Source organism: Sinohyriopsis cumingii, chromosome 6, assembly GCF_028554795.1.
Source record: "Sinohyriopsis cumingii isolate HCF-2022 chromosome 6, ASM2855479v2, whole genome shotgun sequence".
Lineage (NCBI taxonomy): Eukaryota > Metazoa > Mollusca > Bivalvia > Unionida > Unionidae > Sinohyriopsis > Sinohyriopsis cumingii.
In genome coordinates, this window is record NC_142966.1 from 141,512,850 (window position 1) to 141,527,563 (window position 14,714).

At 32.9% G+C, this 14,714-nt stretch overlaps 1 protein-coding gene and 1 long non-coding RNA gene across 3 annotated transcripts in view; one reads left to right on the forward strand and one right to left on the reverse strand.

Annotated features, from left to right (window-relative positions):
- Positions 1 to 14,714, forward strand: part of LOC149798141 (uncharacterized) — a 230,332-nt gene that overhangs the window by 85,573 nt on the left and 130,045 nt on the right. The window lies entirely within an intron of this gene.
- Positions 4,312 to 14,714, reverse strand: part of LOC149798143 (uncharacterized) — a 50,288-nt gene continuing 39,885 nt past the window's right edge. The window contains exons 6-8 of the mRNA XM_089963249.1: positions 13,809 to 13,966; positions 9,688 to 9,812; positions 4,312 to 7,599 (exon numbers count right to left, since the gene is read on the reverse strand). Coding sequence (XP_089819375.1) covers positions 7,527 to 7,599; positions 9,688 to 9,812; positions 13,809 to 13,966 — 356 coding nt within the window. The 3' untranslated portion in view covers positions 4,312 to 7,526. The remainder of the gene's footprint in view (positions 7,600 to 9,687; positions 9,813 to 13,808; positions 13,967 to 14,714) is intronic.

Below are 14,714 nucleotides of genomic sequence, written 5' to 3' on the forward strand. Positions count from 1 at the left end.
TTTGATGGAGATAATTTGGAAAGAAAGAAGAATCAGTTGCAGCACCTTTCGTTTGCTGCGTGTAAAAAACAGTCCCTGTCTATAGTGAAATGTTTGCGCAGTTCTATAACCAGTAACATTTATAAGCAGATTTTGTTCAAACAAAGTATAATTCAAACAGCAATCGTCCTTCCGAATAAAGAGAATATTTGCCTCTGACAACATAATTATTCAACACAGACAAGCTTTGCATGTTCCGTATGTTTAATCATAGTTTGATTCGGGTTCGGTTAGCGTAAAAACTTTTCACTACTAAGATTTCCGGTTGTTGGATATGGATGTCAAAGGACGTTTATAGATGATAATGTTCCAGGCTTACAGTAGAGTACTTGTAATCAGATATTTGTATTTTTTTATTTTCAACAGTTGGCTAAAGTAGACCTAAGACAAATTTTGTTTAGAGTAGAAGCTGCATCACATCAAAAGAAAGATTAGATTAACAGAGCTTTTACCGAGTTTAAAGCCATTATTGACGTACCCAAGACCGTATTATTTGAACCGCGTGGTCAAAGCTTGGAAAGTTCTGAGATAGCATCATGCATCTATGCACATACGTATTAGGCAAAAAACAAAATGAACGCACCTAATTGGCATTTGCCCTTGGGATGGTTCCTAAACTAGTGACTCAACCTATTTTTGGATATAAAAAGGACTCTTTATTTGCATGGCATTGTACCAATAACTTATAATTCTCTTTATTTTTGGAGTTTGCTTGGTAGGTGTAGTTTGGGTTAGAGAGGATACAGCTTGTCCTAATTTCAGATGTGTACCTCTCAAGGGACTGTTAGCTCCGCTTGGTCATTTTTGCTTCCTGGTCTTCAGAGCTAAACAACCCTTTTTTCAATAAGTCGACACAATTGGAGCTTCTGAATAAAAACTTACAGAATCTAAACCTTTCTATTCTCTAGCTTCCTTGTTTGCTGTGAAAAATAAATATACGTGTAAATATTGATTACACATTGACTGACAATTAATTTGTTCTTATATATGCCATTTTTCTCAAGAATCTAGTATGTGTTTTTCTTCTCAGCATTTTCATATACTTTTAGTTCATACGATGCTTCATCTTTCTTATCCACTTCATATCCCATACGTTTCTTTATTTAACCAATAACGTTTCCTTCTTTCATTACAATTTAGACAAATATTTCAGCATCCTTGTTGATTTAGTATTTTACCATTTAGTTTGAAATCATTATATATATTGGTTAAATCAAACTGCAGCTAAATTCATTGGATACACTTAGAATACATATAACTATTAGAAAATACATATTTTCAGCCAGAAAGATCTGTATCACGTCAAAGACAAAATTCAGATAAGCACATGATACACATACAGACGTAATTAGTAAATGACGTCACTCGATGCACTCTGTTAGATACCATATTATCATCAGCTCGTATCACAGTGTAATCTTGTTTTAATGACCAGATATCAAAAATGAAGACAAAATGGTCTGAAGCTCCAATAAATCCGTTGCAAGACATAATGTATGCTGGTTTGTTTAGAGAAGAGTAATAATTGGAAATGGAAGTAAGTTTTAATATCTAGTATTTTGACTAAATCACCACCATGTGGGTTAAGGGGAGGGTATGAAACAGATTCACTGATTTTTGCCCTGAACAAAAAAGGTAAAACGTAACTCAAAACGTTTAAGAATATATGTGGGTATTGCGACCTTCGGTTGATGAAAAGTGCATTAGCATGCAATCTGGTGGATGCAATGAGGGATAGAGAGCCTTTGCTCTGCTACAAGTAAACTATGGAAAAGCTTTCTTTATTTCCATCCTTAATTTATTGTGTTACTCGCTGCACACACGCACACAAACAAAATTTAAAAGCTGTGTTTATGTTTTTGAATGCAACAACACTAACAAGCAAAAAGAGACGATAATTCTAAGCATATTGCATTAATACTGTGATTATTAAAATAATGTATATTTCTGGTGTATGAATATTTCTATTTTTAGATTTCTATGAAATCGCACTTCTCCTTTTCAAAGTGAATGCGAGCCTTGAATTTATATTTTGTTCCTTTACAGAAACATTTGCATGAACATGGATAAATTAGTTTCATTAAATCCAATGCAGTCTGCGGGTTAAAGATGTGATTGAAATTACTGTCTTTGAAAATCTCATCCATAAATTTGGGATTTACATCTCTTTGAAAACGTGTATATAAGAATTCCTTCTATTTATTTGTTCAAATTGTTCTAGAAATGTTAGAACAAAACATTGCAAATATTGGACGCAGATGTCACAGCTTCTACTTAGTCCTACAACGTATCACATAGCACATGTTGTTTTTGTTTTAGTGCAATGACGCCCACAACATAAGTATCAGCGTCGAAGTCTTACATGTAGGACGAGGCTTATACTGAAATAGACTATTCTAACAATCAGAAATGTACAGAGGGCTTACAAACAAACGGGAGGGTGTGCGAGTACTATAATTATAATATAAATCTACCTACCTCGATGCATTTAAAGACTCTTGTATAACAGTTTCAGCTATAAAACAACACCGTCTAGGCCAATTACTAGGTCTACGAAAAATACGAAACATCTTGCTCGCCATGACTTTTGTACATTTTGTACTCTTCATTACTAAAGATTCAGCATCTGGCAGCATTTCGAGAAAGAACCAACGAGAGTGAATCTTACAATTATTTTACTGAATACTAGTATACTATTGGTTCCAACGATTTCGCATGTGAGCGATCTCGTATCATCGAAAAAGGCACTTAGTTCCCATTTCTTCGAAATGGTACAGCCAATATTGTTTTTTAAAATGCCGGCAAAATGAAAAAAAAAATCGTCTTTCTCTTAAATGATAAGAAAGGTAACTACAAGGTGTTAGTTTCTGTGAAAAAATCCTGTAATTCGTTACCTTGGACGCTGAAAGAAAGAAAAACTAGAATAGGAATAATGAAACTCGATTTGAGAACTAGGTTGGGTAAATTGAATAAAAGTTTTAAAAAATCAAAAGGATGGTAAATATACTTCAATGTAATACATGTTTGTTTAATGTCATCATGAAGTTTGATACTGGTGGTGGTTATAGGAGACAATGATTATGAGACAGATATTAATATTATTTATTATTATTATTATTATTATTATTATTGCTGGAGACGGAAAACAAATGAAGAAGGAAATGTTATATATAAGAGACGAAGAGAGTCCAATCCAGTTAACCAACAACATGATCATCAAGACAGACTTTTCAATATTTCCTCGGTTACAAAGTTATTCATCTATTTTTGTAAAGTTGCATGCACACATGCCAGGAAGGCTGAATAGACTAATGTGTGTTGTAGATGTCAACGATATATTTAATCATTATCGACATAAATTACTTTTAGACAGTCAAGACAATACATTTGCTTGCCTCTATCAGTCTTTCTCATTTAAAATACGCACAGAAATATCATACACGTTTTTATGTTTTTTGGTCTGTTTTTAATGTGTGTGTAGAATAGAGATCGATCGATTGATTGATTATTGATTGATTGATTTCCTCTGTATGTTACGAAGTGTACAATCAACATTATAGAGAGTACAACAAAAATTTAAAGGGGCATTTTGGTTTGGTGCTTTACGTCACACAATTAGGTTTTCTAGATCCATCTTGGCTCCAGAAAGTAACAGTGATTAATGGTGAAAAATATTATTAATTTACATATGATCATGATAAAAAATGCATATATGTTGAACATTCTCCACGAGAGCTACAAAAGACAAGTATCTTGATATATCGTCAGGTCATAATTTGTTTTCGACATTTTTTCTCCCTGTTACAAAAGTGGCGACCGCGCCGGCGGCCGAGTGGTTAGAGCGTCCGCCTCGGATGCGGGAGGTCGCGGGTTCGAATCCCGGCCGAGTCATACCAAAGACTTATAAAAATGGTATTAACAATTGCCTCGCATTAGGCAGTTAGTGGAATGGTCGACCTAGTGTCAGGATAATGTGATTGGGATGATACATGTCTGCGGCATGATGCCACAGTGCTCAACTATCACACTTCAAACGTCGTAGCGATGTCACCGATAAATTGTTAAAGCTACGTTAAAACTCCACTCTCTCTCTATCTCTCTCTCTCACACACACACACCCACACGCACACGTGGCATTATGATTTAAGTGGACACAGCTAGCACATTTGCAAAGCAGCTTTGATGATTTCCTGCTAGAATATTAATTGAATGGCAATACGCTTGGAAGTGACATCAACAATCAGCATTAATGGTCAGCACAATATACACGTACTCATTACAAAATTCTTTATTATATTTGGTCATTGTCTCCTTCATATACAACTTTTGGATGGTTATCCATTCCGATGATGTACATAATTCATACGATGAACCGCAAATAGTTTATTATGTTAATTAACTAAGTTACAGGGTTACTGACAAAGATGAGAAGAATACGTTCATTATCATCATCAATACAGTCAAATGTGTTTGTATATTTTCTCCACATAGAAGCAACATTTAAGATACATATGAGATGGAAATATATACGTTGTTCATTGCTCAACAGAATTAGTAAATCATAGGTCTTCATTTCTCCAATAGTATCCATCAAAACAGTACTTGACGTTGAATCTAAGTACATGTAAATATGTACTTGATATTTATCAATACCATGACAACAGCACTTGCCACGAGTTATACGATACCTAGGCCTCATGTGTGTTCTATAAATCGTGTATGCAGACACAACACCAGAATTAAATATTAAAATATTTTAATAAAATATTAAATATTAAGAAATATTCCATTCAAACAATCTGAATCTTTCATTCAGACTGATTTTTTTTAACAAGCACTGTTTTATCGTTTAACCATAAAAGTTGGGATTCTCGTTTTTTTCAGATTTTTTATAATGCGTTATTTGAACTATGCCGAGTTAGTAACTACATTCGATCACTTTAATGTTTGTAGATACATAATACATAATTAATATTACATCAAAACTTGATAAATCCTTTATTTAAACTAATATTAAATTATATGAATTTCATTGTATTATATGTAGAATTTTGAATTATTCAAACTGGTTTGGATTCTGCACTGTTAACAAAAAGAACTGATCATGTCAGAATATATACATACATACATATATATATATATATATATATATATATATATATATATATATATATATATATATATATATATATATATATATATATATATATATATATATATATATTATGCCACTATTAAAAAAGAAAAATGTTATATGACAAATACCTTTATAGATGTTTGTGTAAGACGTCCAAACTGCACGGACAGAACTCCAATTTATTTGCACTGAACGAAAACTTGTTCACAGATGATGCAATAATTCAACTTCCATTCATATTTATGCCTAAAGTCGGAGATGGTGGTGTTATAAACTTAGAAAGTCCAGAGTAAGAGAAATCAAGTCTATCTCTGGATATGGCGCCAATGCTCCAACATATGATTATTGTCCCATTAAAATAGAATAACTGAGCCATCAACAGCTGTCCTATTCAAACTATAGCGGTACCCTAGGGCTGAAGAAAGCATATTAAAGTGACAAGTATGCAATCAAGTTTTGTTTGAATTCAAAATAAAATTTTAAAATACATTCAAAGCTATTTAAACATGTAACATGTTAATATGTAAAGTAAGCACATATAAATAGAAATAATTCTAGTACATGTTTGATGTTTCTCACCTCTAGTAAGAAGAACAAAACTATATTCAGCATTGCATTTTTACAAATTATTGATTCAAAACGTTCATTAACATGTATACTACAACTATCTATGAATGCAACGAAGATGCGTAGCTATCATGATAAGGTGCTCACGGTGAATTCCCCTCTTTATTATTCAAGTTATCAATGTAAATAATGAAGTTTTATAAATCTTTATTTTTCCGTATTTGTGTAACATCCAGGGTATTAGTTATTCACTCAGATACACAAAGGCTATTTTATGTTGAGCACTAACATGGTAACATGGTCATACAATAGTTAAAAATTAGATTAACTCCTGAATATTTTCTGGAAATAGTTGCATTAAAATTAAACAAATGCCATTTTTAGGGCGAACCACACGTTTGCTGCAATAAGAGCTCATCGCTAAATTAGTGCAGCAATACATATCAGACCTGAATTACTCCCCCTTTATATATCCAATCTCTCTCTCTCTCTCTCTCTCTCTCTCTCTCTCTCTCTCTCTCTCACACACACACACGCACACACACACACACACACACACACACACACATTTAACTTATCTGGTAGATTATAGAAGTTAATTACTGCATGCCATTGGGTTTAGCCGAGGGTGGATTGGGAACAAACAATTCGAGAAAACTTATAATAATTTATAGTCTTTGCCGTGTATATTTGGCCATATAAAAAATCAATCTAAAGCCAGGAATGCCCATCTACATCTTACGGAGACTTTGTATCTACCGATATACGCAAATAAAATAGTTAATATGTTGGGCTTGCTTTACTTTGCATATTTCTGTTTTTATAACAGCTTAGGTTAATAGCGTAAAAGATTACATGTATCAAAGATAAGTTGTGACTTATTTCTTCATTCATTGTGGATGTGAAAAAAGGTCTCAGAAATAGTCAGAACATAGTGCTGACATCTATACAGGGTTCTGTTTCAATTTAAAATACTGACAAGTTACAATGCAGGTAAATTAATTACATGCTTATAGAGGCATTCACACAGATTAGTTGTCAGATGATCAATAACAAGGTTAAATCGAATGCTATTCAATAACCTCTTCTGCGAGGGAAACCATGATTCTGTATATCACAATGAATCTTGCATGCTTTTGTCCAAAAACTCTAATTAAATAAATCAGGCAAACTAACTAATAGAAATAAAATTATTGAAGGATGAATTCCAATAGATTAAACAATATCATATAAATATTGTATGTATGTATGTATGTATGTATGTATGTATGTATGTATGTATGTATGTATGTATGTACGTGCGTTTATTGCTTCTAGTACATTGCACAATTCGCAAATATAAAATACAACAAAACCTACGTAATTAAATGAATGTCACAGAAAAAATGGGCATATTGGTTTGGAAAAAATGCAAACGGATGCTAATAAATAAAAATCTCATCATTTTACATTATTTTCTTTGAAGAACGAAATATCACCGACACGAAATTTAAAAAAAAAATATTTAAAGAAAGAATTCAGGATGACGTACTGTGAAGCAAAAAACAACAATGAAGAAAAGGCAAAAGAAACAATTTCCTGTAGAACATGTTTGACCATTCATATGAAACCAATGCAAGATGAAGTTTAGATTTACAACCCAGTATTCTAACAGAATTGAAAATGGAACTATCATGTACAACTAGTTATCACTTAATGAAATTTGTCTCACGTAGAATCCACTGATTACACCAAAGCATGTACATTTTGGTTCACAGGTAACTAGTCTCCTTTTCTCGCTATTTTATTTCAGTTTCTTCATCAGTGCTTCAACCTCGGTCCTAAATGGGTCCTTTGTATCAACTGTTTGTTTAACCCTAAAGAAATAACAAATTTACTGATTTTAATGAAATTTCATATTAACTATCATTCACAACAAATTTACTTTTCATTTGAGTCTAAATAACTACCGCTGATAAATTAGTTTAAAAAACTCACTTGACAGTGTTTAGACTTTGCGTTATTCTTCGATAGAGAGGAAATATGTATGCAACCGGAACCAATATAATTATTTGGAGCATTTATCGATGTATATATTAGTTTGTACGTGCTGGTAGTTAAATCTTTTATTCCTACTAATTCAGTGATGTGTGTACAAATTTAAATTGATATCTACGGTTATTTTATTGATCGTGGCTCATTTTAAACTTTTATTGCTTTTTTCCCATTATCTTGCGGTAGTAAGTTTTGTTTCTTTTTAAAGTATATATAGTTATAATTAGAGTATTTATGGATAACATAAAGCATCTGGAAAACAAAAATCAGAATCATAATCATAATATTTGTATACAATACAGGATCCGTCGTTTAGATTCACAATGCAACGGTAGCGGTTTCGATATCCGTCCAGGATAGTCCGGGCGGACTGACTCGGTGTATTATTGAGGAAAAAAACACTTACCTCTTGTTTCCTTGGCATGATATAAGCAATAGAAACGTGCCGTTATTACTAGTAGATCCAGCCAAGAAACTAAATACAATGCTATTTAAATGGCATATTTTAAAATATATGTCTATCAAATGTATCATTTCAATTTCAATGCAATTTTCCCTATCCAAAGTGCATGAACCTCCTGATGCTTATACAACAACGGTTTTCACTGAACGCGTACGTGATGCCATCTGGCATCGGTGACCAGTTAGTTAGAATGTATATGGGGAATTAGCCTGAGTTTCCTCTGACCCTTGTCACCCCATTTTTGATATTTGGACATTTATGTTGGGGTGTAAGGCTAGAGTCCATTTTCTACCGAAATATTGGAATCCGGCATGGGGTAGCCGCTTACTAGCCAGCCCAGAAAAGACGTTCGATCGAGATATACCAGCATGAAATCTATAGGAATATGATTTTCCCCCATAAAAGTTGTGATCATAGCATTCGTCATTTCTTTAATCCGCTAACAGACGAGACGAAAGTATGTCGTTGTTGAAATTTGACATGGATCTGGCCACTTGCATTCTGAGTCACATGACTACAACTTTTGCAACCTACATGTCAATGACATCAGAGGTCATATAGTCACGTGATATCGACAATAAACAAATTCCCAAAGTTGTTGTACATATAATTTGGACATAATATACAAAAGTCATTTAATGTTTGTAAATAAATATAATGCACACTTAATTTAGAACATATTTATTCTGAGAACAACGACCAGAAACCTGTCAGTATCGCAGCAGGGTGGAGAAAACCTGTTTCAAGAAGTACCGAGCACGTGTCAACGATATTTTTGAAGGTGTCACGTGACTACCACAGGGCACGTGCTCTCTTCGTAGTGAATCTGGTTTTCTTCAAATTGCTGTAACATTTACAGAATTTCGGTCGTTGTTTTCACAATAAATATTTTGAGAAGTTTATGTTTTTGTTCATTTTTCTATTAACATTACGTGACTTTCATTTATATATTCGATTTGTTTTCCGACAGCAACACTATAAATGGTTTATTGTACTTTCGTCTCTCCTGTCAGCGGATTAAAGACATAACGAATGCTATGATCGCAATATCTGAAAAAAATAAATCGTATTCATATCGCTTTCGTGCAGGTATATCTCGATGAAAGGTCGTTCAAGTTTTCTGGGCCGTCTATTAAGCGACTACCCCATGCCGACAGCAAATTCCAACTTTTCAATAGAGAATGGACTCTGACCCTACACCCCAACATGAATGTCCAAATATTAAAAATGGAATGGCAAGGGTCAGAGAAAACTTGGACTAATGTGGAATGTAAACATAACTTAACATGAAGTCTTGTTGCATAGACACCACATTGTCTCCATTCATCTGTATAGTATTATGATGAAGCCATTCAGAAAATTGTCAACACTAAATATGATTCTTCTGAATGGACATATCTAAAAGTAATGAAACTCATTAAGAAAAGTACCTACACATCAAACTTACCAAGCTCTGGCACACACGATGGCCCAGTTCTTCTGTCGAGGTTTTTTCAGGACGTCAAGAGCCTGGATCAACTTGTCCAATCCCTCGATCAGGGACGGGCTTTTCTCTCGGAAAATGATCAACATCTTGAACAGAAATATTGAAAGAGAAATGTTTGGATGTTATTCCTAAACTCTAGGACCTGACAAACAGAATAGTGATGCAATATTTTTCCTTCGAGTTTAAAACAATGGATATACATTTGAGTACAACATAATGTTGAGATCGGTTCGTTTGCATTGGAGGGTAAAATGTACAATGTTCAGTAAAATTAAACAAATGATAAAAACATTTAATGGTATAGCGCTCTAAGGATAGTCGCATATTCTTTATATTAAACATTAATCCTATGTGGGTTTAATGTCACGAAACTATTTCAAACTGGCCTAAAATCCGAATTTAATGCCTGGAAAATATTGATGGAAATATCTTCAGCCATGCAACATCCAACAATTTAAAAAAAACTTGCTGAAACAACTAGGGCTGCTTTGTTTGTTAGCAAGTCCTATAACTTTCTGACAATTCTCAAAATGAGTACGTATGGTAGCTAATCTATATCAGATGGACGAAGCTAAGACGTAATGCTTTTAGTTTTGCTGTCCTTTTGGTAAATTTATGTTGAGGATATTTTGAGGAGGATTTCTATTTGTAGCAACGGTATACATATTGCGTAATCTTGAAATGTTTTGAAGACAGTATGCTCTGTGACATATCCTTTAAATTTTTCTCAGTGAAATTTTGAAATAAGTCATTCGGATATTTTTTGTTTTTTAGACATTTGACGAAGGAGCTGATTAATTTGCAATAAAAAGAGTTACAATCTTCGCCCATGCTACGATATAATCTGTCAAACTGGGTCAAATTCTGTTAAGCGCTTTTTACAGAAAACGTTATCTTAAAGTGTTCCTTTTTAAGGTAATGTCTAGATTTCATTGCGGATATACATCTATGCATCTTTTCTATAAAGCTCAAAGGAATTCATGGCCGAAATCTCTCAGTCACATATGGCCTAATTCTCATTCAAACTTACTTCAAGAGTTTTTATTTTTTATAGTAACGGTGGTCATATATCAGGGAGACTGGGACTTATTTATCAAACTTTGTAATAAAAAGAACGATAGATAAAATTTAAAATATAAATTCCGGTGGCATGAATTCACTTTCACGTGACATGTACATATTAGACTAATGAAAGAGCATATGCACAATTAATATAGATCAGCAGGTTGCTTTCTGTAGAAACTTCTTATTTAATTTTTGTTTTATTCTTCTAATTTGGATGATGCACAGTCACCATTTGTTCCATATCTAAAAGTCATTATGCTATGTTGCTTTATGTAAACGTTTGCCAACCTAGCGGATGCTTCCTTCGGCATACCTTTGTTAAGATTCAGTTTTGTTTTTAATTCTAAATAGCAGAACCATATTTGATGACACATTTGAGTTGTTGAAATGAATTGTAAATGCCATCAAGGTAGGATGCATACTATCAAGTCTGGGAGAATTCTACTCGAAGGTTTTTTGAAGGAGAGTTATTTTCTAAATATATTTTTGTTGCTTTGTTTAATTTGTTTGTTTTTCTTATTTAAAGAATCCGAAGCCATATTGTAATGCTAGATATGTGTCATTTATATATATTCAAAATGGTTTATATCAGGATGCGTTTGGCAACATTTGTCTAATTGAGTCTGCGAAAAATGTAATTTAAAAGTTTTGTAATAAAGGCAACACTTTTGATGGCAGATATTTGATTCTAAGAAGCCGTAAAATTTTTTAGTAATAGGTTGCCATATATCAATAAAAGAATCGCGTCTGTTGTATGAATTTTAAAGTCGTTTATTCTATAATGATTTCTGGAACATTTGGTAAAATCCTGTAAAACTAATTCTGACAAGACGTTTTGAGATTTAACTCCTTTAGTAACGACTACCGTATTTGATAGCAAATCGGCATTTTTTTTAATATAAAACTTTCAAAGCTCTTTATTCCTCATTCCTTCTATGAAATTTAGTAAATTCTGCCGAAAGCTTCTTGTAAGGTTCTTAAATGTTTTCTGTTTAACGGCGGCATATCTGATGTCGTGTCAAAATTCTTTCTCTAAAATTGAAAGTCCTTCATGCCAGAATGTCTAGTTGGGTCGAATTCTGTTCAGATGTTTTTGAGAAGTCCTTCAAGTTATTTTATATTATTTTGAAAACAGTGGTTATACTTCATATCAGATAGGTGTACATTTTACATCTTTTAAGTTCTATATGCCAGTAAGATGTCTGCCAATTTAGAATATAAACTGTGGACAAACGATTGTGGTGTACTGGGCAATATCATAAACTCACATGTCCTTTTGACCAGGGTCTCTAAAAAGAATTGTATTACAGTATTCTTTCTAATCAAATGAGTCCGACAATGTTGAGTGGTATTTAAAACATTCACCAAATCTTTTAGTGGTCAAATCAGGTTTATATTAAATGGCGCTTGGTTTCTTTACTACAAAATTGAAGACATTATACCAACCTAGGCTCTCTGATTAATTAAGGAAAAATATTGTTTAAAACTTTATCAGCAGTATTTTTTTTAAAACTGTTTTATTACATTAAATGAAAGCAGACAGCTATTTATAGTATAGTTTCGACATCATCTGTGCAATATTAAAATACTTTTATGTCACTATGCTTTCCGTCAATACGTGTCAAATGTTGTCATGAGAAGACTATATTTAATACTTTTATGTCACTATGCTTTCCGTCAATACGTGTCAAATGTTGTCATGAGAAGACTATATTTAATACTTTTATGTCACTATGCTTTCCGTCAATATGTGTCAAATGTTGTTATGAGAAGACTAAATTTAATACTTTTTGATGACAAATCGAAATTTTGTCTTTGCGTCTTGATGAAGAAGATGAAAATAACAAATGTCTAAGGATGGCGCACGACTGATAAAATGTGAACAATATTTTTCAAAACATTATCATTAGCTCCCTACAGACGTTTTGCATCACGGTATGGGAGAGCTTCAGCATCATTTTTGCAGTATTAAAGACCCTGTGTCAGGATCCTTTCCGTCCATAGATGTCAAAAATTGTCTTTACCATTCTAATAAGACAATTTTCATAGATTTCCGTCTAATTTGGGGGGGGGGGATGGACATTTTGATGAAGAAGTTATTATAACAAATGTCCATGGATAAAGCAAGATTGGTTCAGGTTCATGGCATAATCTTTCATGCCTTACAGCATAGGGTGCTCAAAAAAGTAATTCATAATTGTCAGGAGTCTCTGTTCTTAAAAGAAGTAGCGTAAAAGAGTGAAATGCAATAAGCTTTGTAAACTTGTACAAATACTTTACTTCCCTAGAATACAAAGTGGAAACGCAAAAAAACGTATGGCTTTTGCAAAGAAAAAAATCATAAATAATCATACAATTACAAGTTTTGTTAATTAAAGTTCTGAATAAACTTTAGTGGAAAGCCAAATTAAGTTCAACGCTGAAACTGTTGGTCTGTCTGGTATGGCTCGTAAAGTGTTGATGTGCCAACAGTCCTTTTTGGAACAGAATAATACAATAAAAGAATTAAATCCTTATTTTAAATTTCACTGTAAACTCAAGTCTCTATTTCTAAAAAATGTTATCAGAGCTGTTTTGTATTTCCAGGAAGAAACAATTTGAATAATTCCAAAATCAAATACTGTACACAACAATGATAACTTGAGTCTGCTAAGATGTTAAAGCAAGAATCTCAGACTTTCAGGAAAAACAACAAACTAAGACGCAAAACAAAACCCCGGAGATCTTAGTTACACTTAGAAAGTTCCTCACCGAAATGACAATCAAATATATGACAATCATCACGTAGTCTAGCTATAAAAATTGAATGTCCTAGACTCAGCTTAAGATAGTGATTCTCACTCTGAAAAACAGTTGTTTGCCAAAATTGTCACTGAATATGAACAGTATTAGCCACTAGATACAATGTTTCAGTATCAACAACATATAATGAAATATAAAGCAGCAACTAAATAAACTAAAAAACAATGCAAATTAAACACACGTAACGTATTTAGTGTTAAAACAAGTTTAAATACCTTCATAACTTTCAAACGGTCGTTTTTGTAGGCTTTGACTGAAATAACCTCTTTGTGTTCTTCCTTAGTGAGCTGCAACGTCTGGGCCGTCTCGAAAGAGGGTTCCAGATTTGTACTGATTATCGCCAGGTAGCTGTCTGACATTGGACAGGGATAATCTGCCGTTAAATTTTTTAACATGGAATGAATATGTCTTTCATATGAAACATACTACAGATCATTGTGTTATTAAGACATTATGTTATTAAACTTAGGAATAGAAGAGATCGAAATACAACAAGCTTTGTAAAATTCAACAAATAATTTCTCTTCCTGGAATACAGAGTGAAAATTTAAAAGGAACTTATAGTAATGCGAATTAAATCCCAAATAATCCAAACAGTTTCATCACCAGTCCTAATGAATAAAGTTCTAATTAATTTCCAGTGGTATTGCAAATAAGATCCAAAGCTGAAGGTGATGATGTGCCTGTAGTATCGAATACAATAATGTGCAAATGTCCTGAGGTTTGTGCCAACAGTCTCTTATTGAATCACAGTATAAAAAACACAAGATATCCTAGTCTGAGTTAACTTTAATTGCAAGTTAATGTTTCTGTAAAAGAATATTGTAAGGGCTCTTTGTATTTCCAGGGAATAAATAATCTGAATAAATAAATTCCACCCAAATGAATTACTGAACACACCAATAAGACCGATTCATGCTTCTGATATTATCGCAGGAATGAATAATTTCTGAAGTTAACAACAGTATATAAAATAAAAAAAAAACACAAAAGAAGAGCTAGAATGTAGGGCAAAAGTTCATTTCTAGAACAATCTAAGTCATAATTATTAAAGGTCTATTCCGGATTGATAATAACGAAGATGATAAACATAATATCCTTTACTCAAACTTTGACAATGA